General features: G+C 46.9%; 3 protein-coding genes across 5 annotated transcripts in view; 2 read left to right on the top strand and 1 right to left on the bottom strand.

The window, feature by feature from the left end:
* Positions 1-3952: 3952 nt before the first annotated feature.
* Positions 3953-5770, top strand: PPP1R35 (protein phosphatase 1 regulatory subunit 35). 3 transcript variants are annotated; one of them, XM_034988500.1, is made up of 4 exons: positions 3953-4319; positions 4400-4652; positions 4731-4867; positions 5684-5770. In XM_034988500.1, exons 1-4 carry the CDS (start codon positions 4089-4091, stop codon positions 5738-5740), a joined length of 678 nt encoding a protein of 225 aa, XP_034844391.1. In that variant the 5' UTR covers positions 3953-4088; the 3' UTR covers positions 5741-5770. The 3 variants fall into 3 exon arrangements, with proteins under 3 accessions (XP_034844391.1, XP_034844389.1, XP_034844390.1); XM_034988499.1 differs by lacking the exon at positions 5684-5770 and adding an exon at positions 4952-5205 and having other exon boundaries at positions 3980-4319; XM_034988498.1 differs by lacking the exon at positions 5684-5770 and having other exon boundaries at positions 3976-4319; positions 4731-5205.
* A 401-nt stretch (positions 5771-6171) lies between these two features.
* Positions 6172-11640, bottom strand: MEPCE (methylphosphate capping enzyme). Its single transcript, XM_034988496.1, has 4 exons — positions 8638-11640; positions 7198-7416; positions 6899-7025; positions 6172-6770 (listed from the first exon to the last, which is right to left on the bottom strand). The coding sequence occupies exons 1-4, from the start codon at positions 10336-10338 to the stop codon at positions 6718-6720; spliced, it is 2100 nt and encodes a 699-aa protein (XP_034844387.1). The 5' UTR covers positions 10339-11640; the 3' UTR covers positions 6172-6717.
* ZCWPW1 (zinc finger CW-type and PWWP domain containing 1) overlaps positions 7973-24061 on the top strand; it is a 37340-nt gene continuing 21251 nt past the window's right edge. The window contains exons 1-7 of the mRNA XM_034988176.1: positions 7973-8440; positions 17990-18048; positions 18799-19022; positions 19444-19522; positions 20343-20430; positions 20721-20878; positions 21085-21204. Coding sequence (XP_034844067.1) covers positions 18021-18048; positions 18799-19022; positions 19444-19522; positions 20343-20430; positions 20721-20878; positions 21085-21204 — 697 coding nt within the window. The 5' untranslated portion in view covers positions 7973-8440; positions 17990-18020. The remainder of the gene's footprint in view (positions 8441-17989; positions 18049-18798; positions 19023-19443; positions 19523-20342; positions 20431-20720; positions 20879-21084; positions 21205-24061) is intronic.

Raw genomic sequence — 24061 nt, 5'->3', positions numbered from 1 at the left:
TCATGATCCCGGGGTCCTGGGATCGAGTCCCGCATCGGGCTCCCTGCTCCTTGGGAGCCTGCTTCTCTCTCTCTCTCTGTCTCTCATGAATAAATAAATAAAATCTTAAAAAAAAAAAAAAGAAGTAAAGGAAATATTATAATAACCCCCCACGTACCCATCATCTGTCTTCAACAATCACCCACATTTGGCCAGTCCTGTTTCCTCTTCACAACCACCCTCAGACACTGCTCCTCTTCCCCAAACCAACATTACTTTTAATTAACATTTTTATTAAGATCCTTATAGATTCACACGCAGTTGTAAGAAATAACACAGAAAGATCGCTTGTACACTTACCCCAGTTTCCCCCCATGGTAACTGCTGGAGACTGAATATTTGTGTTCCGCCTTAAATCCTTATGTTGAAACCTAATCCCCAGTGTGTTGGTCTTTGGAGGTGGGGTTTTGGGGAGGTAATCAGGCAATCAGTACTCTTATAAAAGAGACCCCAGGGAACTCCCTTGCCCTTCCAACAAATGAGAAGACAACCATCCACAAACCAGGAAACCATTCCTTCCTAGACATTGAATCTGCCAGCACCTTGATCTTGGACCTCCCAGCCTCTAGGACTATGAAAAATAAATTTCTGTTGTTTATAGCCACCCAGTCTATAGTATTCTGTTATAGCAGCCTGAGCCGACGAAGAGAGCAACGTTTTGCAAAACTATACTATCTCAAGGATACTGACATTCGTATAATCCACCAACCTTATTTGGATTTCCTAGTTTTGTACTCATTTGTGTGTGTATATTAATTCTATACAATTTTGTCACCCGTGTAGGTTCCTGAAGCTACCACTACAGTAAAGGAAACGAACAGTTCCAACACCAAAGGATCTCTGGTATTGCCCTTTTATGACCATGCCCACCTCCCTCCCTCCATTTCATCCCTAGCACTTGGCAATCACTAAATCTGTCTTCCGTTTCTAAACTCCTATCATTTCTGAAATGTTAGATAAATGGAACCATGTGGCATGTGGTATTTTGGGATTGGCCTTTATTATTATTATTATTATTATTATTATTGCCCAGCATAACCTAGCCAATTCATCCAAGTTGTCATATATCAATAGTTTGTTCATTTTGATTGCTGAGTACTATTCTATGGAATGGATAGGCCATAGTTTAACTCTTTACCTGGCGAAGGACATTTGGGTTGTTTCCAGTTCTTGGCTATTACAAATAAAGCTACTATAAACATGTGTAGAGGGTTTGAAGTGCTCAGGGAAATGGAATTAGCTACCACATTCTGGGGACCACAGGTGCTTACTGGGTCCATCATTGTTTCTAAGGGCTTTTCAGTGGACAGAATTAGAATATACTTTTCGGGGCACTTGGTGGCTCAGTCGAAGGTAAGTGTTTGCCTTCGGGTCATGATCACAGGGTCCTGGGATTGAGTCCTGCATGGGGCTCCCTGCTCAGCGGGGAGCCTGCTTCTCCCTCTTCCTCTGCCTGCCACTCCCCCTGCTTGTGCTCTCTCTGTCAAATAAATAAATAAAATCTAAGAAAAAAAGAATTCGGATATACTTTTCAATTTAAACTAAAATACACCAAGAGTTTCTAAGCTACTTCCTAAATTCAAGACAACAGGGAATTTGCATAACACCATTGATTTTGTATATGTATCTCTTTTCACTATGCCAAAATTCCAGTTCTGATAATATCAGCATAACTGTTTTATCCTACACATTTTCACAGGTTCCTTTTTTTTTTTTCCCAAAGATTTTATTTATTTATTTGAGAGAAAGAGTGAGAGAGGGAAAGAGCACAAGAGGGGGGAGCGGGAGAGGGAGAAGCAGACTCCCCGCCGAGCAGGGAGCCCGATGCGGGACTCTATCCCGGGACTCCAGGATCATGACCTGAGCCGAAGGCAGTCGCTTAACCAACTGAGCCACCCAGGCGCCCTCACAGGTTCCTAACATGACTACTGAATACAATTTAAAATTTTAAGGCAGGTTTTTTTTTTTTTTTTTTAAGGTTTTATTTATCTATTTGTCAGAGAGAGAGCACAAGCAGGGAGAGTGGCAGGCAGAGGGAGAAGCAGACTCCGCGTTGAGCAGTGACCCAGATGCTGGACTCTATCCCAGGACCCTGGGATCATGACCTGAGCTGAAGGCAGACGCCCAACCATCTGAGCCACCCAGGTGTCCCATTTTTATTTATTTTTTTTATGGGAGTTAATTTTGTTCTTAGGGTAGATCTTTGGGATGTATAGTTAAATTACTGTGTTTTCAAATCATTTAGAAGAGTTCCCTTCTGTGTAGCTACCCCAGCAACTAGATACACATTTAGGTTCATCTGTTTCATTTTACTTTCAACTTAGGGACTGATTTTTTTAAATTAAAGATTTTATTTATTTACTTAACAGAGAGAAAGAGAGAGAGGGCGGAGAGATGCAGGCAGAAGGAGGGGGAAGCAGGCTCCCCGCTGAGCAGGGAGCCCAATGTGGGGCCCGATCCCAGGACCCTGAGATCATGACCTGAGCCGAAGGCAGACACTTAACCGACTGAGCCACCCAGGCACCTAGGGACTGATTTTTTTTTTAAATATTTTATTTATTTATTTGATAGAAAGAGACACAGGGAGAGAGGGGGCATAAGCAGAGGGAGTGGGAGAGGGAGAAGCAGGCTCCCCGCCAAGCAGGGAACCTGATGCGGGGCTCGATCCCAGGACCCTGGGACCATGACCTGAGCCGAAGGCAGACGCTTAACGACCGAGCCACCCAGGCGCCCCCGGGACTGATTTTTAAAAATTAATTTTTGTCACATAATAATGGAAAACATAGGTTTCCAAAGTCAAAGAAAACGAACTATATTCAAAGTCTAGCCTGTTTTCCTTTTATTCTGTTCTTTCCTTCTCAATGTCAGTAACCATGAAAAGTTTTTGAATTATACTTCCACGTAAAAAAAAAACAAAACCACAAGTATTTACATTTGTATCTCTCTACTCTCACAAATGAATAGTAGAGGGAATTCTCATACTTTCTTTTTCTTCTCTTCAGCAGGAAAGCCTGCAGAGTGTTTCACCCCAGAGATCCTCGGGAGCATTTTGTGTGTGTTAAATGCGGCCAGCTATGCATTCCACCTGATCTTCCACAGCAGTTTCTGGTAAGATAAAGCATGAGAAAACTATCAAACTGCAAAGTGGTACCCAAACGTGCCTGTTGACTGAATATTAACCCCCTTTGGGGAGAGCCTCGAGAGTCATGCGCCCGACTTAGCACATTTTGCACAAGAAGAAACAGAGGCTCACAGAACTGAGAGCACCTGCCCCAAGGAACACAGGGAACGGACAAGCGATCCAGTCTCCTGCCCCGTAGTCTAGAAGTCCAGGTAAATCCACCGAGACTTTCTTTTTAAAAACTGTATATTCAACATACAGATACGTATTTTTATAGAGACGAATACTGTAGGGAGCCCTCGAAGGAGGAAAAGTCACAAAAGGCCATAAGGCGGAACGAGGCAGTTACCGCCCGGGCAACCACGAACGCCCAGAGTCCCGGGAAGGAGCCCGCAGCTGGGCTCGGCGAGCCCCGCCCTCCCTCATACTGGGAAGCTCCGGTCCCAGGGCCGAGGAACGCCGGGAGATGCTGCGGAGGCGCTGACGAGGGAGGGCCAATGCGGGGCCTCCTGACCTAAAGCTGTCTATTTGGCACCCCGACAGAAGGGACTGAGACACACTCTGCACTCGAGCAGAAGTCAGGTAAAGACTGCAGGACAGAGACGCCACATCCAGGTTTCCGAAGGAGAAATGGTCCTCGTGAGGACCCGTAGGGCTTCCGCGGGCGGCGGTTCCGAAACTCCGGCTTAGGGGCGGGGCCGAGGTGTTGCGGGCGGAAGCCCGCGGGAGACAGGCAGCCGAGGAACGGAAATGACGCTTAGTAGCGCCAATGGGATGGAGCGGGGGCTGGTCTTCCCGCCCCATTGGGTAGGGGCAAGCGGTTTCCGGTAGCGGCATCCGGGAGGGGCGGCGGAGGGGGTGGGGTGGCGATTTCGTGTCCCGTGACCCCTGGCCTCCGGAGACCTTGCACCCCCGCAGCCACACCAAGATGATGGGCTGTGGGGAGGCCGAGCTGGAGTCGGCCGGAGGGGAGGAGGCATTGGCGGCCCCCGGGCCACCCCCAGAACCCCGCGCCCCGGAGCCCAGAGCCCCAACGCCCGAGCCTGGCCTGGACCTGAGCTTGAGCTCGCGGTCCGAGACCCCCGAGCGGCCGACCAGCTGCCCCGGCCGGCGGAAGGGGCGGGCGGACCGGCGGGGCGGGGCCCGCAAGGGGCGGCAGGTGAGCTGGGGGAAGGCCTGGCCGTCAGGCCGCAGACAAGCCCGCGCCCACCTATTCACCGTCCCGCTCTCTGCTCCCAGGTCCGCTTTCGCTTGGCGCCGCTCTCCCCCGTGCGGTCCGAACCGCCGCCGGCCGCCGCAGCACCTAGCGAGAAGCCCGCGGCACCGCAGGACCTGGGGGCGCCCGCGCAGCAGAGCAGCCTGGCTTTGAGCCTCGAGTTGCAGGCCGCGCGGGCTGCAGCCGGCAGCCAGTTCGATGCCGCGAAGGCCGTGGAGGAACAGCTGAGAAAGTCGTTCCAGACCCGCTGCGGCCTGGAGGAGAGCGTGGCCGAGGGTGAGAGAGAGACGGCCGGCGGGGCGCGGGAGCGGGGATGAGAGGCGCCGCTCACCCCACTCCCCACTGCGGTCTCAGGGCTGAACGTGCCGCGCTCCAAGCGGCTCTTCCGAGACCTGGTGAGCCTGCAGGTGCCGGAGGAACAGGTTCTGAACGCTGCGCTGAGGGAGAAACTGGCGCTCCTGCCGCCGCAGGCCCGAGCCCCGCCCCCAAAGGTGAGGGACCTGGGCTTGTTTCTGTGTCGTGCCCCCTTCCCCTTCCCGAGTGTAACCTTGGCTTTGGGCTCCAATTCCCAACAGGAGCCACCTGGGTCAGGGCCAGACATGACCATCCTTTGTGACCCAGAAACGTTATTTTATGAGTCTCCACACCTGACCCTGGACGGTCTGCCTCCTCTCCGTCTTCAACTCCGGCCCCGCCCTTCAGAGGATACCTTCCTCATGCACCGGACACTGAGGCGATGGGAAGTGTAGACGTGGAGGCTCCCGGGATTGCTAATTAATATTTTTGTGTTAAAACTGTTTTTCAGAATAAAGTGATTTTTGCTAACAAATGGGACTCTTCTTGGGAGACTTAAAATGGGGTCAAGCCTCAGGATGAAAGCTGTCTGGAAGTCAAGTTTTTGGCCTTTTTGGAATTTGGTAGTGATGGCAAGTTGAGAACACTGTCCCACCTCTTCCCCTTACTTCGGTCATAGGACCACGTTGTTACTTTGCACTTTTTTTTTTTAAATAGTGAAAGCATGCGTGAGGGGGTAGGGGGAGATGGGAGGGAGCAGAAGGAGAGCGTCGCAAACAGGTTACACGCTCAGCGCGGAGCCGGAAGCAGGACTTCCAGGAGTCTGATGCTCAACCCACTGAGCCACTCAGGTGCCCCTGCACTACTTATTTCTGATCACTTTAACATGTGGGTGGGTCTCAGTCTGTTAAACTTCAGGGAGTCCTTCCCTAATTACCTGGCTCAAGGACCCTGCAAGACAGCAGGCTATTTGCACCCAGTTATTGAAATTACTTCCTTGCTTTTACCTCTAGGGGCCTTGCCCATCTTGTTTACACCAGATCCAAGAGTGCTCAATATTTGTTGAATGAATATTCAAAATTCCAGGAACACTTGAGGAGCTGCTGAAGAGTTTCATGTTAATTGCCTATTCATCCAGTTGCACATCACAAAAAAGGTGGGTGGGTGGTCTGATCAGTAGTGCCTTTTCCTAGCTCCACTGTTAATTCTTCCAAAGTTAGCCTTCTGTCCAAAGCTCCCACAAAAAAATTCTTGTCAGTGGGTTTTTTGGGGAGGGGAGATGGACTCTTTGCTTCAAGTTTCACATAAAAATTCACATTATATCCCTCCTTCCTGATTATAGAGTTGTTGAGTTGTTAATAGATTTGACTAGCATTCAACTCAATCCTCCCAACCACTGAAAAATCTGTCTTCTTCTTGAGACTCGTTTGGGCAGAGGAAGCACAGGTTCTAATGGGAGGCACCATCCCTTCCCCATTAGCTAGAAAGTGCCAGACACAAGTGTGGGGGCCACTGCCCTAAACATCAAATTTATTGTGCTGTTCTTACATTCCAAACCCAACCCCCTCTCCCAGTGGGGGTCAGCAGAGGGAAGGATTTTCACAGTACCTGCATGCCTCCCTGCCAAACTTCCCCCTCTTAACCCTCAGTCCATTCATCTGTGGTCGCTGAAACGCAGCTAGGGACAAGGGCTGAGGAGAAATGGAAATCTCCTTTGGAGAACAGGAGGAAGAGGCTAGAGAACTTGATACCCGCCCCCCCACACCCGAGGAGAACAGAGGTCAGCAAACAGTCCATGCCATCCAGCCCAGTGAGCTGGGGGAGAGAGGAAGATGTCGGTAACTCCAGCACAGCTGGGCTTGCCGCTTAGGGTGTCAGAAGTGTAGGGAGGAGGCTGGGGCAGCAACATAGGAAAAGCGTTCTTTGCAGATCCATGAAAGGAAACTTTTTTGGAGCCAAAAAGGAAAGACCTTGGGATACTTTCCTTTCCCCTCAGGTCCTTAAGAGCAGTGGGCAGCTTCTTCACACTTTCTGTTCAGGGGGCCACTTAGTGGCTGGGGGAACGGGCCTTGTGGAACAGGTACACAGAACGCTGGAAGCCTGGGGAGAGAGTGTGCAATCAGTAGGGCTGGCAGGACTTCAAGACTCCATGGGATCTGCATCCCCTCTGCCAAGACCCCCCTCACCATCCGCGGCCCCCCATCCTCTCCCAAGTCAGCCAACCTTACCTCTGGAGGTGTTGTGGGGTGTAGCCACAAGCTCATAGCTGGAGAAGCCCACCTCTGGGGATGTCAGGTAGGAACTGAACTGCTCTGGCCTCAGCTGGATTCGATAGTAGTTCTTATAGATTGTTTCCTAGGGAGAAGGGCAGGGGACCACTTCAGCTTGCTGGCTTCTCTCCTGGTGAATGATGCCCACCCTGGAGAACTATTCACCTTGTTCAGAAAGTACTTCTCTGTTTCCTTGAAGCCTTTCTTGCCCCAACTAAAGGAAGGATATCGCAATATCCACCCGAATCCCAACTCACCGTGAGAGTCTTTCTCTTGCCATAGGATGACCAAGGTTGGGGCTCTAGGACCAGGATGCCCCCAGGATGTAGATGCCGATAGATCCGGCGAAACATGCGCTTTAGCCCCTCATCTCCCCAGTTCAGATGCACCCACTTGGTGAGGCTGAGGCAGAGCACCACATCATACTCGGGTGTTTGGGCCTCCACCAGTTCATCTCGATCCAGCACATAGTTACCCTGAAGCAAGAATTGGGGGCAAGGTCAACAGAGGCAATAAAAAGAACCACTGCCCCCCCCCCCCCTTGCTCTGCAGGCTCTAAGACAGAAAGTCCTATAGCCTTACCTTAGCCCTTGGCCACAACCTTCTCTGACACTTGTCAGACTAACTCCCAAATGGTGCCCTCTTAAGTCTCATTTTCTTGGTTTATACCCTCCTGCCCCTGCTTTCTGTTGGTAGTAAGCCAAACATAAAAAGGGAGCATGGATAATTTTAAATTGAGCAAATTACTCAAGAGGTCTCCAAAACTGGGGTGAAATTTCAAAGAACAAGGGTTCTCCCGAGACTCCATCCAGTACTTAATCCCACCCCACGAACATTAAGCTGAGTGACTCAATGTTATGCAGAGGGACCTAACCCAGGTTTGAAAGGGAACCAACCTGTGGTTCCTTCCCCGGAGTTGGGGCTGGCAAAGTTCCAGACCTATTTCCTTTCTCGGGGAGAAGAGCCCCAGCCCTTAGGAAACCTTTTCTAGATGATAAGCTCATCAACACCTTCTGCAAAGTCCATTCTTGCAGGCTTAACCCAACCTGCCACCACCAACTGTTCCTGCAGATGGTCGAACCGGAGTGTTCTATGGAGAGCTATGTGCAGTCAGGGGACAGACACTCTGAAGACACAATACCCTCCCCTCTTGCAGAGGACTCTGACTCTTACCTATCCCACTATCTAGGGTCAACATGAGGTTGACCAAGCCACTTGGGGTTCTGACCACCAACATTCTTCAACCAACTCTGGATCGAAGTCCCTGTCAAAATACTAGGCACTACCCTAAATCCTGCTCCCACCCCCAGGCATTCCGTGCCTGACACCTATCCCTTCGTGCACCTCCATTCAGTGCGCTGGAGGACAACTCTCCATCTGGATCAAGTCTCCGAGTGAGCAGCAGCAGCAAGCAAGGGAAGGCGGGCTAGTCTGGATTACAGCAGGGCAAAAGGAGCCCAACCCCATCTTGGGGCCAGTAGTCATGACAAAGGAGCCCAGGTGAGAGCCCCCACCTTCCCAGGTTATAGAAAAGGAGACACTCAGCAGTCATTCACAGATTCAGACCCTTGAGGATCTGGTTCTAGCAAAGAGTGCATGCAGAAATCTCTCTGGGTCTTAACTTCCCTGGGTCTTGTTCCCATTTAATCTCATCTTCACACCTGGCCCCTATCCCAAGAGCCTTCGGACCCTCTTACCGTGACGAAGACAACATTGTTGGGGAAGACTGAGGTGTCCGCTCCATCCAAGGGCACTTGGGGTGCAGCAATGGGACCCCGGCTGGCTGTCAGTGAGGCTGGGAAGCAGCTTCTCTTTCGGACGGTTACAGTCCCTTCCTCACTCTCTGCCCCTGGGTCCCCCTCAGAAGTCTGGGATGGCAGACGCAGCTCCTCAGACAGGTAGTGTCGAATATTTTGGCGGGCCGAGTGGATGAGCCGGGAATCGATATCCAGGCCCACCATGCGGGATGGACCCCACTTACAGGCAATGCTCAGGGTCAGATGGCCCACATTGCAGCCCAGATCTAGGACGTCCCGACCCCGAAACCACTCAGGTTTCAACACTCGAAGGCGCCCATCCTCACAGGAAGGATTGCGGTAACCATAGTACTTGCAATAATTCCCATACTGGAACTTGAGCTGTTGCTTTTTGAAGCCTGCTGCAGGTAATGGGTGGTGGTGGTGATGGTGGTGGTGGTGGTGGTGGTGATGGTGGTGGTGGCGGCCTCCCCCACTCCCTCGGCCCTTTTCCTTGGGACCCTGGCCTCCACCCCTAGCCCCTGCCTCTGACTTGCTGGAAGTCCTGCGACGTTTGCGATGTCGTGAGGAGGAAGACGGGGGTGCAGAGGTAACTGAGGCAGCTGGAGGGGCTGAAAGGGAGCCTGAGGGACCCTGTAGGGCAGACGGAAGGGGAGACACGACCTCATCCCTGCAGTTGATGGCTGTGTTGAGTTCATAGGGCTGGGGGGCATCCCGGTTCTGGCCCCTATGCCGCTGCTGCTGTGTGGTGCCCTCCCCATGGAGTGAGGGAGTGAGGGGGGCTGTGGGGAGCACGGAGTGGCTATCATTCCCTCCAGTTGCCTGCTGCTGCTGCTGGTGGTGCTGTCCCCGGTGTCTATGCCGCTTCCGAGCAGTCTTGAGTGGCGATGCAAGAACTACCTGGGCCTCATCAGTGCAAGTATTGAGACTGAGCGGGTCAGTAATATCTTTGGGGATGAGGATTTCCACTGGATCTCGCCCCTTGGCCGGAAGTGGAGATGACTTAGGGGTCTCTGCATTGAGTGCGCGGCTCACTTCCTCATCCAGGAGACTATTCAGGTTCAGTGGATCAAAGATATTGCCCCCCAGGAGAAAATTGGAGGGTAACACAGAATCACAGTCCGAATTAACCCGCCTGCGCCTCTTGAAGGCCGGATGTTTGAAGCCTCCACCACCTCCCCCTACGTTACAACTATTTCTCCTCTTGCCCCCGCCTCCCCCAGGGGGCCGGTGGGGCTGATAGCCATTTCGGGGTCGAGGAGGGGCAGGGGGGCCCAGTTCTGTTCCGCCCCCTCCCCGTCGCTCCTCCCCCACGTCAGGGGGAGCGGCTCGCCCGTGGGGATCCGACAAGCGGGCCTCCCCATGCGACTGCGCCTGGGGGCCGCCCCCTCGTTGCTGCTGCGACTGGCCTCCCCGAGTGGACGTAGCCCCAGGGTTCTCCTTGCCAGCCCCAGAAGCCGGGGCCCCCGCCGACTGTGCGCGCGGGCCCAGCCCACGCTGCGTCCCGCCGCAGAGCTCCCCGGAGGCGGCCTCTCGGTGCGGTTGCACCGTGGGGCCGCCCCCTCCGCCCGACTCATCTTTGAGCGGCGGCGGCGGGGCCGGCACCAGAAACGGCTCCTTCTCCGCCGCCATCTCGATCATTTCCTCCCCTTATTCCGTCCCAGTCGAGGGCAACGAGGGGGGGGACTGGGGGCTTAACCCCCCTCCCTAGAGCCCGCTCCCTTCCCCCCTTCCCCGAGTGCGCGCGCAGCTCTGCTCTTCTCGCCTTGTCTCGCGCCCAAGCGCCTCCCCCGAAGCGCGCCCCACTCGCCCGCGACACCAAAACAAGATGCCCGCGAGAACCGAACAACTCGAGGAATCAACCGCGCGTGCGCCGAACCCTTTCTCCTCCACCACTACCGCTTCGCCGCGAGCGCGCACTGCTAGAGCGCGTTCCTCTCGCCCCTGAATCACGCATGCGCACTCCACCACCACCCTGGTTGCGCGCGCATGAGTACGAACCAACTTAACGGCTCCGGGAGTTTAAATATAGCCCACCTCAGCCCCCCCCCAAAAAGCCCACCACCCCAAACTGACACCCTACTTCCCTTCGCAGCTATGTCCGTCCCTACTGATATCCTTTGTCTCTGCCGCGCGATCCCACCCACCGTAGGCGGGAGACGGGGAGCTGGTGTGAAAAGGTCTCCTTGACACCCGACCCTTGTTCCTGAGGAATGAGTCTCAGCGGTCTCCGCCCGGCTCTAAACCCAGCAACCTCCCTACCCCGCCTCCTTCCTCCCCCTAGCGGGCAGCGCCTGCGCACACCCTTTTGGGCTTGCGCGGGTAGATACAGCACGTGCTGGAGCTAACGCCCCGCCCTGCACCCTAGGGGCGGGGACTGTTACGTCGCTTCCTCAGATTTGGTACACGCAACGTGCGTCAGCACGATTTGGAGGGGGCGTGTCCAAAGAATGGGGCGGACCTCATGAATTATTCATAATTTCGTCGCCTTCCTTCCCATTACCCCCCTACTTAGAAAGGCTTCCGAGGGAACGGAGGGTGAACCTAAAAGTAGAGGAAGGGAAGGAGAGGAGCGTACAGACAGTTTTCCTACGAACTGTTCTCAGTAAAATACAATAAGTCATTGTAACTCACCCCCCTGGGAAATATTCTCTGCTGAACTGAAAAAAAAAAAAAAAAGGCACTAAAGCAGCCGATCTTGTCCAACTTCCTCTTCCCCCGAAATGGCCGAGTCGTTCTCTCGCTCCTCCGCCTTACCCCAATCGCGATCACCTGGGGACACCACGCCCTCCTCTCCGCCTCCACACCCACAACCCTGGCACCAAAACCTCCTCCCACCACCCGACGCCTGCGCGCGAGCCCCCAGCCCGCGGACTGCGACCCGACGCCCACCACAGCCACCAATAGCAGTACATTCACTACCACCACCGCCACCTCGCACGCAGGCCTCCCCAAACACACGCTGTCTTCACGCAGCCTTATATAAAAACGAGTGTGGGCGGGGAAGAGGGTTCGGCCTGCTTTGGGCCCCCTGCCTCGGCCAATGGGGAAGAAGCTATTCGGCGCCCTTTCCACAGGGTGCTAAGGTGGTGTGTTCTCCCTGCCAACAGAGCTTGGGGAGTGGGTCCTGCGGCAGAGAAGAAGGCGGGAGAGGCGAGAGTCGGGTTGCGGATAGTCTCAACTAAAATATCAAGATAGGGCGTGAAGGAAACTAAAAGGAAGAATAGGAATCAGGAAACGAAAAGGAGAAGGAAAAGGCAGTCTGGGGTAGAGAGAAAAGTTAGTAAAAGAAAGATGTGCTTCATCAACGATCAGGCGCTGCTCCTGCCGCCTAAAAAAGTGAGGCCACTAAGGATTATGGGATTTGTAGTTTTACGGGGCATTCGGTTGGAATATGGCGGAAGTAACAGCTGCGCAAACGCAGAAGCACCTTCAACGGGGCATGCGTCTCAGTCCTGGAAGCACGCCGCTGGGGTGGCAGCGAAGCTAGTGCGTGTCCTCCTCACGCCTTTTCTTGGTGGCGGGAAAGCTGGGTCGCGGTTGGAGGGGTTTGCAGAATTGCTGCAGTGGCTCATTTTGCTCCTTGCCTTTAGGTTCTCCTTGTTCCAGAAGGTAGCTGGCTCTTCTCTGGTTGCAGATGAAAGTGCTAGGCGCTGCCAATCCTCACACCCGTCGCCTGAGGAGTTTTCTCTTCAGGACGACAACCAACTCTCATCCCTCCTCAGAATCTCTACCGCAAACCTACCCGCAACAAACAGACAAACAAAAGTCACCCAGTATTCTGGCGGGCAGCTACGGGCTGAGCGGGAATGAGGATGCTGGTGCCTCCACTGGGGGTGGGGATGCGGGCAGGCAGCTGAGGGGAGATTATCTCATGGCGGGGGTTCCTGAGGTGGAAGAGAGGCTAGCAAGCCATTATTCTATCCACTGAGGGGAGTCAAGGACTTTTGGTTTTGGTACCTTCGATCTTAATTGCCGTCCTTAAGAGCAAATTGGTGAGAGAAGAGAGCGGGAAAATGCGGATCCCCAGAAATTCTTCCCTCTGGTTAGAAAGGTGGAGTTAGGACTTTTACTGTTCCAGACCTTGGCATCTTGTGAGGGGAAATGGTGCAGGGATCTGGGGGTTCATAGGAATGTGCTCCTTAAAGTGAAAACACCACACAAAGTCGAGTTAGAGGTCGGTAACGGGCACCTGTGGAAGTGCTGCAGCTGGCAGATAGCAAGAGTTAGAATGAAATCAGCGCTCCCGAAAGAAAACCCGTATTTTGGTGCTGAGTGGCCATATCTTTGTGCTCCCTTGCTCTCTGAACGAATAAGCTTCAGTTCATTTATTGATAAGGTTCTGGACAAGGTTTAGTTCAGGCAGTTACCACAGTAAATGTCTTGGTAGGTGTGGGCAGTAAAGGTAGCTGGAATCTTGTTTTTCCCTTCTTTCTTGTGAAATTATGCTCGCTGAGGAAAAAAAGAAAAAAAAAAAACCCACTATGGTTATTAATGGGGGCGTGAAAATAAGCAGGAGTCCACATGCCATTAGACATTGATGCCAAAAGGAAATCAGGCTCCAGCTTAAAGGAGATTTTAAATAAAGTTTTCCAGGCTCATGGAGCCTGTGCAGACTGTGTGTCTGAGGACAATTCTAAAGGGTTTACTTGTATTCTTTTAGACCGAGGATTCCAGGAACAATATAAAGAGGGAATAATTGGATAGTTAGGAGAGAGAAATTTGTGAACACATTCTAAATGGGGGGAGGAAGGTTAACGGTTTTTGGAAAATATTGACATGACTGAATTGTTATTTAGCTAGATCAGTTCTCAAGCTTATTGGCCTCAGAACCCTCCTATACTCTTAAAAGTTATGAAGGATTCCAAAGATTGGTTTATAGCTACATATCTTTTATATCTAGTGTTATTAACATATTAGAACTTGAAATGAGAACACAAATTATTTAATGTTAAAATAATATGTTATAATTAATAATTATGTTTATATAATATTTTTTAAAAAAGATTTTATTTATTTATTTGTTAGAGAGAGCGTGGGCGAGAGAGAGTGAGCGAGAGTACAAGCAGGGGTAGCTGCAGGCAGAGGGAGAAGCAGGCTCCCTGCTGAGCAAGGAGCCCGATGCGGGACTCGATCCCAGAGCACTGGGATCATGACCTGAGCTGAAGGCAGCCGCTTAACTGACTGAGCCACCCAGGCGTCCCGATATAAATAATATTTTTATGAAAAACATTTTCCTAAATGAAAGAAATTTAGTGTGAAGAATGGTGGTGTTTTACATTTTTGCAAGTCTCTTTCATATCTGGCTTAATAGAAGACAGCTAGATTTTTATCCGTTTCTGAATTCAATCTGTTATGATAGCTTGTTTTGGTTGAAGTATATGAGAAAATCCAGCCTAACATGGATAAGTAGTCGGAAAAGGTAGGGGACCCCCAGGGGTCTTTGGATCACACTTTGAGAACTGCTGAAGGAGACGATTTCATCTTAAACTCGCTGTGATGACCTTTAGTGTTCTAAGTGAAAGAAAACTTACTCTTTTTTGGAACACCTCATTCACCTTCCCTTAGTTCCCTTCATTCGTTATTTCCAAGTTCTTTTTCTCCTTTTCACCTTTCTTACTTAAGTTGAGTGGGTAGAATCTGATAGTGCAATTTTCCTTTACTTTCATACTTAAAGCTTTATTGGATTCCCCCCCCCCCCTCATCTGAGGTAAAAACAGAAACAAAACAAAAAACCCTTCAAATGTTATTCCTGGCTCCAGAGCCCTTGGTTATTTAGTAGCTGGTCAGATGAAAGTTGGTGGTATTTTGTGTATTTATTAACTGTCTGGTTTTAAAAAAATTTCTCTCTCTCTGCACTACATTTTAATATTTCTTATTGTGGAAGAAGAAAATTCATCTGAAACAGAGGAGCAGAGACTTGAGTTGTCAGAAAGTGACTTCTTGGCTTTCCCTTCTCTATTGATCAGGTTAGATATTTTCTTTAAAAGTAATGTTCTTCATCAAACACACTCTAGATTAAGGGGAATTATTATATAATGCTGCTTATAAATTTACTATATCTTATTATAGTGATCCACAATTTTATCCAGTTGGTTGGGGCGCCAGTAACATACTTTGGCCTAGAGAGGTCAGTATAGGTTTAGATAATGATTTGAACCTAAATGGGGAAAATTTTCCATTTTTAGGTGGATCAAAACACTCTATTTTATTTAAAGAATTTGGAATAAAAAAAATGACTTTTGATGTGGTAATATCAGCATGTTATAAAATGCTAGAGATATGCAAGGGGGTACAGTAAAAAGCTCTCTTCCACCCCCAGCCACCCAGTTCTATTTCCTAGAGACTCACTTTTGTCAGTTTATTGTGTATTCTTGCAGAGATAGTTTATGAATAAACAACCATATTATGTAGATGCACATTTTAAAAAATCAAATATTGTCATCTCAAATACACTAATTTTCATTTTGCTTTCCCCATTTAGTATAGCTCACCTTGTAATTTATATTATCTTCATAGGGACTTCTCATGATCTTTTTTGGGATTCTGGAATCTGAGAGAAGTGTTTGTCATTTGTGGTCAAATTAATATTCATTTTGCAGCCTAATTTTATTCAGTTTCTAGCTTCTATTTAGAATTATCATAAAGAAGACCAATTTGCTGCAGTGTTTCTCCCCCAGTTACCCACTTGCCTTTTTTCCTAGAGTCAATCGACTTAGGGGTTGGTGGTGATGAGTTAAGATGGAAATAGTGAGGAAATGTGCTCCTTAATACAGAGGAAAAGTAGTTGCTGCAGAGCTGCACACCTGAATTACTCACATTTATAGAAGTAATACAAGGAACAGAAAAATACCAAAAGATAATTTGAAAATACACTTAGCCATGTTGTACACACACTAAGTCAAGCCCCCAATACCTTTTGAATTCATCTTGGGATCTAGAGGGAGGAACTCTATACCCTGAGCAACTGAATGTTCACTATAGTTTGGTCATTTGAGGGTCTAAAATTTTCATATCCTTTAAAGGTATGTATCTTATATATAAGATCCATTTTATGCTGCTTTTGGGTCTCTTTATAGTGGGAGATGACATAGTTGGAAGATTGAGTTTCAGTTCCAGGGCCTTCAAATTACTCAAAACCAACAGCCAGAAATAAGATCATTGAGCAGAATAGATGTGTTATTAGTAGAATTTAGAGGCAAAAGGCCTGGGTTTGTCTTGGCTCTACCATGTATTAACACTGAGGCTTTGGGCAAATCACTTAATTGCGTTTTGTATATTTTTTTTCATCTGTAAAAAGGGGAGCTGGCACTTTATGACCTCTGTAGACCCTCCCAGAGCTACAATGCTTGTTATAAAAATAAGAATGGCTTACATGCCTTAAGCCTAGAGAAAACTGGGTGGAAGGGTTATAAGAAGTTGAAGCTGATAAAACCAGGGCATTTTTCTTCTAATTGCTGAGTAGAAATAGTATCGATAGTGGAAAGCAAATTGGAAAAAAATGTACAAATTATTGCAACGTCACGAGATGAGTCTTGGCACTCTGCTAGGCGGTAAATGGCTTATAGCTGTGTGCAGATACTGATCTCTTCAGCCTTTGATGTGGCTGGAGGTCCCCCTACTCCCACCCCTCAGTTGTCTATGGCTGTGAAAAGCCTGATCCTTTTACTCCAGACTACCTGGAAATATAATTTTCTGTGTATTTCAGCGTGTCTTTTTAATATATGCTTTCTATGTGTGCTGTGATATTAAGATGGGTTTGAAGTACTGAATTAGACTATTGGGATATACCATGCCACAGTTAATTAGCACAGACTTTCAAAACCTGAATTGTAATCTCTCAATTACCTATTATGTTTAAATCCCTCTAAGCCTCAATTTCTCCGAGTGTAAAAAAGTACCGATCTCAAAGATTTACTGTGAGAATTAAATGAGATGACATATGTAAAGGGGAAAGAATATAGCTGGTGCTCAATAAATGTCATCTATTATTATTAGTCACAATTTTGGTAATGATGGTGAAGCACACTGAAGTGTATAGAACATCTGCGAGTAGATAGCTATAGGAGTGAAGGTATCAGATTCCTATTACTAGCTTCCCTGGGGACCTCTGCTGGTTACCAAATATTTTTGAGCCACAAATAGAGAGAGACTGCTAGAATCCAGCACATTGGAAAATTTATTGGACTAGAAGATCTAAGTAAAGGGTAGATAAAGATTATGGTGATGTTAAAAAGGGGGGGTTCTCTATGCATAGGGACCTCTGAATTAGGTCAGAGAATTGCCAGATTATTTGTATCTTAAGTGTTTAGGAGAACCTTGTGAGATGAGTTTATCCTTCTGAAGAAAACTCTTACTTTTTTTTTTTTTTTTAAGATTTTATTTATTTATTTCACAGAGAGAGACCGCGAGAGAGGGAACACAAGCAGGGGGAGTGGGAGAGGAAGAAGCAGGCTTCCTGCTGAACAGGGAGCCCGATGCGGGGCTCGATCCCAGGACCCTGGGATCATGACCTGAGCCAAAGGCAGACGCTTAACGACTGAGCCACCCAGGCGCCCTGAAAACTCTTACTTTTTAACTCCCAGGACTGTTCCTACTACTACTATTGATGCTTCCATCTGTTAACAAGACAACAGGCCCAAAATGCAGTTGCTTCTATTAAGCCCCATGTCACCAAAATAAGACTTAAAGTTTTGGCTCTCCCAGAAATAGAATCTTAGTTTACAGCCCATCAGGAATCACCTGATCAGCACTAGTTAGGTAATCTGCCTAACAGACCCCTACCATCTCCTACAGGAAAGTAAACTTGCCATAGCTAATGCCCTTTTTGGCCTAGTCTACCTTCCTTGTTCCTGCTCCTCCTGCCAGTACAAGTCTTTCATTTCGTACAGCTCCTCTGAGTTTCTTTGTACCCGCTAGATCAGATGCTGCCCAATTCATGAATCATTGAATAAAGCCAATAATATCTTCAAAATTTACTCAGTGAATTTTTTTTTTTTAACTCATCGCTACCACTACCACTTCCACTATTGACTAGTGCCTGCCTTATGTAGGACAGGACTCTAGGCACTTAAAACACTGAGGATTGTTGCTTATCTTTAAAACAGTAACTCTCATTATCCCCTGGCATGTGATTGACGCTGCTGAGGAGGTAGAAGTGTAGTCCAGAAGGCCGAAAATGTAGTTCAGGAGTCCCAGGCAAAAGATCCTGAGCCCAAGAAGACAGAGAGAGAAGAAAGTTTAAAATCATGTTCAATCAGAGTTCTAGCAGTTACTTTCTTTTTTCTAACAGAGGCACAAAGAAAGTGTAGCTTCTGAGCTGAATGATGACAACATTGCAGAGTAAAGAAGGTGAGTCAAGAGTGAAAGAGGTTCACATTTTATACATTTCTCTCAGTTTTCCCTTCTTTCTCAGTCCTTGGTCGTTTTGATGCCCTTCCCACCAAAGGGAAGCTCAGTCCATATATATTTTACGTGCACTTTGTTAAAGTTACTACTTTTCTAGAAACTTTGAGTGAAATGTGTATGACTTAGAAGCAGTCCAGCTCAAGAAATGCACGAGCTCATATGGAGACAAAAGATATTTTCATATCTATAACACAAGTTTGAATGTGGTAAATGCCACCAGAGATGCATGAAGTGTTGTGGAAGCTGAGAAGAAAAAGATACTACTTATACCTGGGAGGATCAGTGTAATTTTCGTTATACTAGTTTGTTTTCTTTCCCCTCCAATTTTTCTAATTTCCCATAAAATTTTGTTTAAAGTTAAAATGAGCAAATTTTAAAAATTTCCATTCGAAATACTCATCTTCCTGCATGTTCATATTTGTCACCTTTGAACTACTCAGTAGTTCCTAAACTCGGCATCAGAATAATCTAGATGGCCTTGTAAAATGACAGATTCCTAGGCCTCACTCCCAACTATTTCATCTGAATCTCAGGGGGTGGGGTGGGGTGGGAGAGGAGAGGCCTAGTAATCAGATTTTGTTAAAAAGCTCTCTCTAGATAATTCTGATATCCCCAGTCAATGGGCAATGCAAACGCTTTCTGTGCTAGACTCTGTGTTTCATAAATTCCATTTGATAATCAAATTTCTTTCAGAATGTGGGAAGGGGCCAAAGAAAACCTTTGCCCCACCTTCACAAAAATTGCATAGCTTGATGTGCTATAGCCCTAACCCACCCAAGGAGGAGACCCTGGAGATCAGTTCCCCAAAGGCCAGGTCAGAGAAGAAGGAAGAGAAAGCAACCACAGAAAATGGTCCAAGCGGTGGCCAGGAGAATAAAGGAAAGCCTCAAGACAAGCAAGCAGTGAAGAAAGAAAAGGTATCAGTCTCATTGACGGGTTCTAGTGGGACAGTTTCTCCTAGATATCCAGTCTAAACGATCTTTTATGTAGAGGAACTTTCAGTTTTTATTCCTTTCTTGGGGCTTCTATTTTCTTCTCCAAGAGGTAAAACAAAAAATCTTGATGAAAGCCTTTAGCTGGAAATAATGGCTGGGTAGGGGTTGAGGTGGGATGGAGGTGAGAGTAGATGTGGTCGGAGACTTTAAAAATTTTCCTTTTCTTTTACTCCTTTATTCCCAGGAAATCTGGGATAGAGTGTATAGAATCCTTAGGGACATTGACTTCATGCTTGCAGCCTTGCGAGCTTACTGCCTCGTGTAAAAGAGTCTTCCCTGACTGGTCAGAGAGGAGACCCGGGGATAGACGAGTGGTTTTCCTCTTCTGCCCTTGTCTCTGTAGGAAAGAGCAAGTCTCACCAATGCAGAATTTGAGGAGATTGTCCAGATTGTGCTACGGAAGTCCCTCCAGGAGTGCTTGGGTATGGCTTATAGTGAGAGAAGAAGATTTCAGTTAGACAAACTGTTATCTGAGGGGTAGAGTAAGTTGACATCTGTTCTCCTTTCTTCTAGTTTCCTAAGTAAGGAAATACTAGATGGACTTTAAAATATTTTTAAATAGTTCATCTTCTATCAACAGGACTATAAACCACCTTAGACTGGGGGTACAGGCTGTTAGAAAAGTGAGTTACATTGACTTCAGAATAAAAATACAGTCTCAGATTGTTTTTTAAAATGTAACTTAAATTCATTTTTACATGTTTACAATCTACTTAGAAACGATAAATTGTATTTCTCGGATTCTTTCTGATTCCAGTACTGTTTTAACATTATGCTCAGGGATTTGACTTTTGGAATAAAGAACTCTATAGTGTAGGCCCTGAGGACTTCACCGTATGTCCTGAGGAGAAGGGGAATAGTTTGATGTTTTCAGCTGTTCGTAGGTGTACTTCTATTCTTAGAGAAAGTTTCAGGAACAAATGATATAAAACACGGTGGTGTAAAATTTCTGGTATGTACACAAAATAAAATTGACATTACCTGGCTATCCTGGAATAAGGCAGATCAATCTGGAAAGACTTGCCGAAAGATACAGATTTGTAGTTTTTTTCTGAGAATTTAAAGACTTAAAGTTCTGTGATAATGACAAAACTCCAAAGGTGGGCTCTTCCAGACAACAGGTGGAAGACATTTTAATGGAAGGCTGCCATTTGGAAATAATCGAATCAGTATTTTCTTAATTGCTTCTCTGCATATAGTATTTTGTTTTGGGAGAGATGGGATCTAGCCTTGATTTTGCAGATACTTCCTGTGCCCAGCCCATAAGATGCACCCAATTAGACAAGGAACCAAGAATTGCTTCTTCTACTGTTAATGACAATGCTGATGGGTAAGTTTATCCCAGTGAGGCGAGTTGATCACAGGGTGGACTTAGCATTGGTAAATGGTTATCTGTCTATCTAGTCGTTCTCATATCTCTATGAATTTCTCTCAGGAAAGATACCTGTTTGAATTGGGAAAAATAGGCAAGTAGATGGATAAAATGGCCTCAGGAAGCCTTAGAGAGCCTAGGATTCTTCTATCTTCCTGACTTTTACCCTTGGGTTTTTTTTCCAAAAGGAGGGTATGACATATTCCTCCTTCTTGCCTTTTCATTAAAGAAAAAAATATTATTTTCAGAGAGAGGGTAATGGCACCACATATTCTAGAGATTTCAGCCACTGAGGAAGCTGGAGTAACCTCTGTGATAAAGAGATCTAAGCCAGGCCAGCCGGATCCTGCACCCTCTGAGAAGAAATTCAACAGATCTTCCCTAAGCAAAGGAAAGAAGGGAGCTCGTAAGTACAGTCAGATATACTTTGACATCTGGCTCAAGTACCTATGGCACAGAATTAGGGAATGGGACAGTGGGCAGGCAGAGAATCTTCAGCCCAAGGCTTGAAACTCTTAGGCTATGATTCTTCTTCCTTCTTTCACTGGCCCTTACTATCTACATTCTCTTCATCTCCCTACCCTGCAGTGTTTTGTTTTGTCTTCCCAGAAGATGAGAAAATGGAAAAGGCCCAAAGTGGACATGAGCAGAGACAGAAAGACCAACTGAAAAAACCGATTCAAGATGATTCTCAGACCAGAAACCAACAAAAAGGAGAAGGCGGTGGTTTTGGTGAGTTCAGCATGATTTGGAAAACTTACCTGGGCTTGAAAATTGAAGATAGAGAAAGAGAGAGGCAAGGGTTGGGTTGCTGGAGGAAATTCTGCAAAGACTGTAATTTATCTCTCATAGCTACTTGTCAGGGATATGCCATGAAAGAGAAAGAATTAATTAATTCATTTATTCAGTCATATAATCCATAGTTGTTGGGTGCTTACTATATACCAGCAATTTTAGGAGGTGCTGAATAAATTCAGAAGAAATTAATATATGCCTGTTGGAAGGGAAGCGGGCTTGTGAGGAAGGCAAACAAGAAAGCTGCAAGTCGGGAGTAGATCTGGAAAAGTTTCCAAGAAAAGATACGTTTTGAGCCATATGTCAGAAGTATAATTTAGTCAGGTGAACCGAGGTGGGGATGGGGGTCAGAGTGATATTTATTGGCAAAGTTATGGAGGAGAGCTAATGGTTGTAGCTTTTGGGTGTATGGGGGTGGGTAGGAGGTTGTAGGGGGAGATAAGGCTAGAAGCATGCAAGGGCCTTACATGTCAGGCTAAGGAATTTTAATTTAATTTAATTTAATTTAATTTAATTTTTTTTTTGAATTTTATTTTAAAAGTAAAGAGGAGGGGTGCCTGGGTGGCTCAGTCGTTGGGCGTCTGCCTTTGGCTTAGGTCATGATCCCGGGGTCCTGGGATTGAGCCCCGCTTCAGGCTCCCTGCTCTGTGGGAAGCCTGCTTCTCCCTCTCCCACTCCCCCTGCTTGTGTTCCCTCTCTCGCTGTGTCTCTGTCAAATAAATAAATTAAAAAAAAAAAAAAAAAAGGTAAAGAGGAACCACTGGCATTAAGTAGGGAAAACTTGGTAAGATTTGTATTTTAGAAAGCTCACCCTGCCACTGGCATGGAAAATGAATTGGTGGGAGCACAACTAGACCCACAGAAATAGTGATCCAAGTGAGGAAGACAGTAGCAGTGAAGAAGAAGAGACAACGTTGAGATTTTTAGGAGGAAAGACCAGTATGGTATGGTTGCCAGTTAGATCTGAGAGGTGAAGGAGAGTGAGGCCTTCAGGATGATCCTGTTTTCTGACCTGAGTGGCTGAAAGAACCATCATTTGAAATGGAGAATATAGAAGAAAGAGCACATTTCAGATGGTGAATTCAGCTTTGAACAAGTTAGGGGATCTGTGATGAGCTTTAGCATCCAAGAAAGAGCTTTAGTATCCAAGAAAGAGATCCAGGAATACGGATTTGGGAATCTAGATGAAATTTTCCAAGAGGAAGACATGGAGAAGAGCAGTGAATAGAAAACCCATAATGTTTAGGGGGAACATAATGTTTAGGGTTGAGCACAGGAAGAACTGCACGGGGAGAAAACTAAGAACTAAGAGAAAACTTATGGACGTGGAAGGAGATCTAGGAGAGTATGACATCACAGATGTCAGGGTAGGAGAAAATTTCAAGAAAGAGGAAGTGTTTAGCCTTGTCCAGTGCTGCTACAGAGACATCAGAGGATAAAGATTTGAAAATGCTCAATGATGTTACAGTTAGGAAGTTACTAAGGTCTTGATTAGAGCACTCATATGGGTTGGTAAGGGTGAATGGCCAGTTTAGCTGGTTGAAGAATAAGTACTTTTTTAATTAGTTTAGATGTGAAAACCAGGATGAAGAAAATGGTAAATAGAGGGGAGTGGGTGTAGAGTTGAGGGGCGGCTTTTCTTTTTTTAACTTTCTTTTAAAAGAAAGAGACTTGACCTGTGTGTTGTTAGCATATGTATATGCTGAGGGAAAATTGTTTATAAAGAAGGAAAGATTGGGGTGACTGGGTGGCTCAGTTGGTTAAACTTCCGACTCTTGATTTTAGCTCAGGTCTTGATCTCAGGGTTGTGAGTTCAGTGCCTGTGTTGGGCTCCACTCTGGGCACGGAGCCTACTTAAAAAAAAAGAACAAAAGAGGAGACATTGAAGGGAATGAGAAGAGAGCCACAGGGCTTATTCTTAGAAAGGACACTTTAGCCTTTGAGATTAGATGGAAGGAAGATAAACGTGGATATAGATTTATTTATTCTTTTAACAATAGTTATTAATGCCTTATGTTCTATTCCAGGCAGTGTGCTAGGTATTGGAAATACAGTGGTGAACAAAATAGATAATCCTTTCTTTCATAGAACTCATGGTTTTAGTGTATTGGGTAATAAACAAATATAGGTTATAACCATGATAATTTTGAGAAATTTTAGAATGAGAAATAAAAGAGATCAGATGTGTTAGTATGTTTAAAATTTTGAAAATAAATACACTTAACAATCTGGGGGGAAAACAGGCTTGCACCAAAAACAGGCTTGTAGGTACTTGAAAGAAAACTCTAAAAAAAAAAAAAAAAAGAAAGAAAAGAAAACTCTAGGCAGGAGCATCTGCGTGGCTCAGTCGTTAAGCGTCTGCCTTTGGCTCAGGTCATGATCCAGAGGTCCTGGGATCGAGCCCTGCATCGGGTTCCCTGCTCAGCTGGAAGCCTGCTTCTCCCTCTCTCACTCCCCCTGCTTGTGTTCCTGCTCTTGCTATCTCTGTCAAATAAATAAATAAAAATCTTAAAAAAAAAAGAAAACTCTAGGGTATCACACAGGATAGTCCAAGGCAATAAACTGCTTCTTGTGTTATGATGACGTGGTAACATAAGGAGCCGGAGGTGTAAGTCTCATTTGGGCAATTGGATGGTCTGGGTGGCGGTGTTCCATCTCCTGCACCTCTCAGTATTAAGGCAAGGATTGGATTTTCACTGGGAAATGGAAAGTCCACTCCTTAGGCAGTGCTCATTGAGTCAAATTGTGATTGTCGTGAATATGTAAGCCTCTGGCTGTAAATGGACTGCTCTTC

This window comes from Mirounga leonina, unplaced genomic scaffold (assembly GCF_011800145.1).
Source record: "Mirounga leonina isolate KUSES-001 unplaced genomic scaffold, KU_Mleo_1.0 Mir_454, whole genome shotgun sequence".
In the NCBI taxonomy this organism is placed as follows: domain Eukaryota; kingdom Metazoa; phylum Chordata; class Mammalia; order Carnivora; family Phocidae; genus Mirounga; species Mirounga leonina.
This window is presented reverse-complemented; position numbering and strand designations above follow the sequence as displayed.

Excerpts from the sequence above, each read along its gene's own strand:
- MEPCE (XM_034988496.1), bottom strand. The coding sequence starts at position 10,338 with ATGATCGAGATGGCGGCGGAGAAGGAGCCGTTTCTGGTGCCGGCCCCG. Across the intron at positions 7,417-8,637 it reads ACAATGTTGTCTTCGTCACG|GGTAACTATGTGCTGGATCG; the intron begins GTAAGAGGGTCC and ends TTCTTGCTTCAG. Across the intron at positions 6,771-6,898 it reads ACCCCACAACACCTCCAGAG|GCTTCCAGCGTTCTGTGTAC; the intron begins GTAAGGTTGGCT and ends CTCTCTCCCCAG.
- PPP1R35 (XM_034988498.1), top strand. The coding sequence starts at position 4,089 with ATGATGGGCTGTGGGGAGGCCGAGCTGGAGTCGGCCGGAGGGGAGGAG. Across the intron at positions 4,320-4,399 it reads GGGCCCGCAAGGGGCGGCAG|GTCCGCTTTCGCTTGGCGCC; the intron begins GTGAGCTGGGGG and ends CTCTGCTCCCAG. Across the intron at positions 4,653-4,730 it reads GGAGGAGAGCGTGGCCGAGG|GGCTGAACGTGCCGCGCTCC; the intron begins GTGAGAGAGAGA and ends CTGCGGTCTCAG.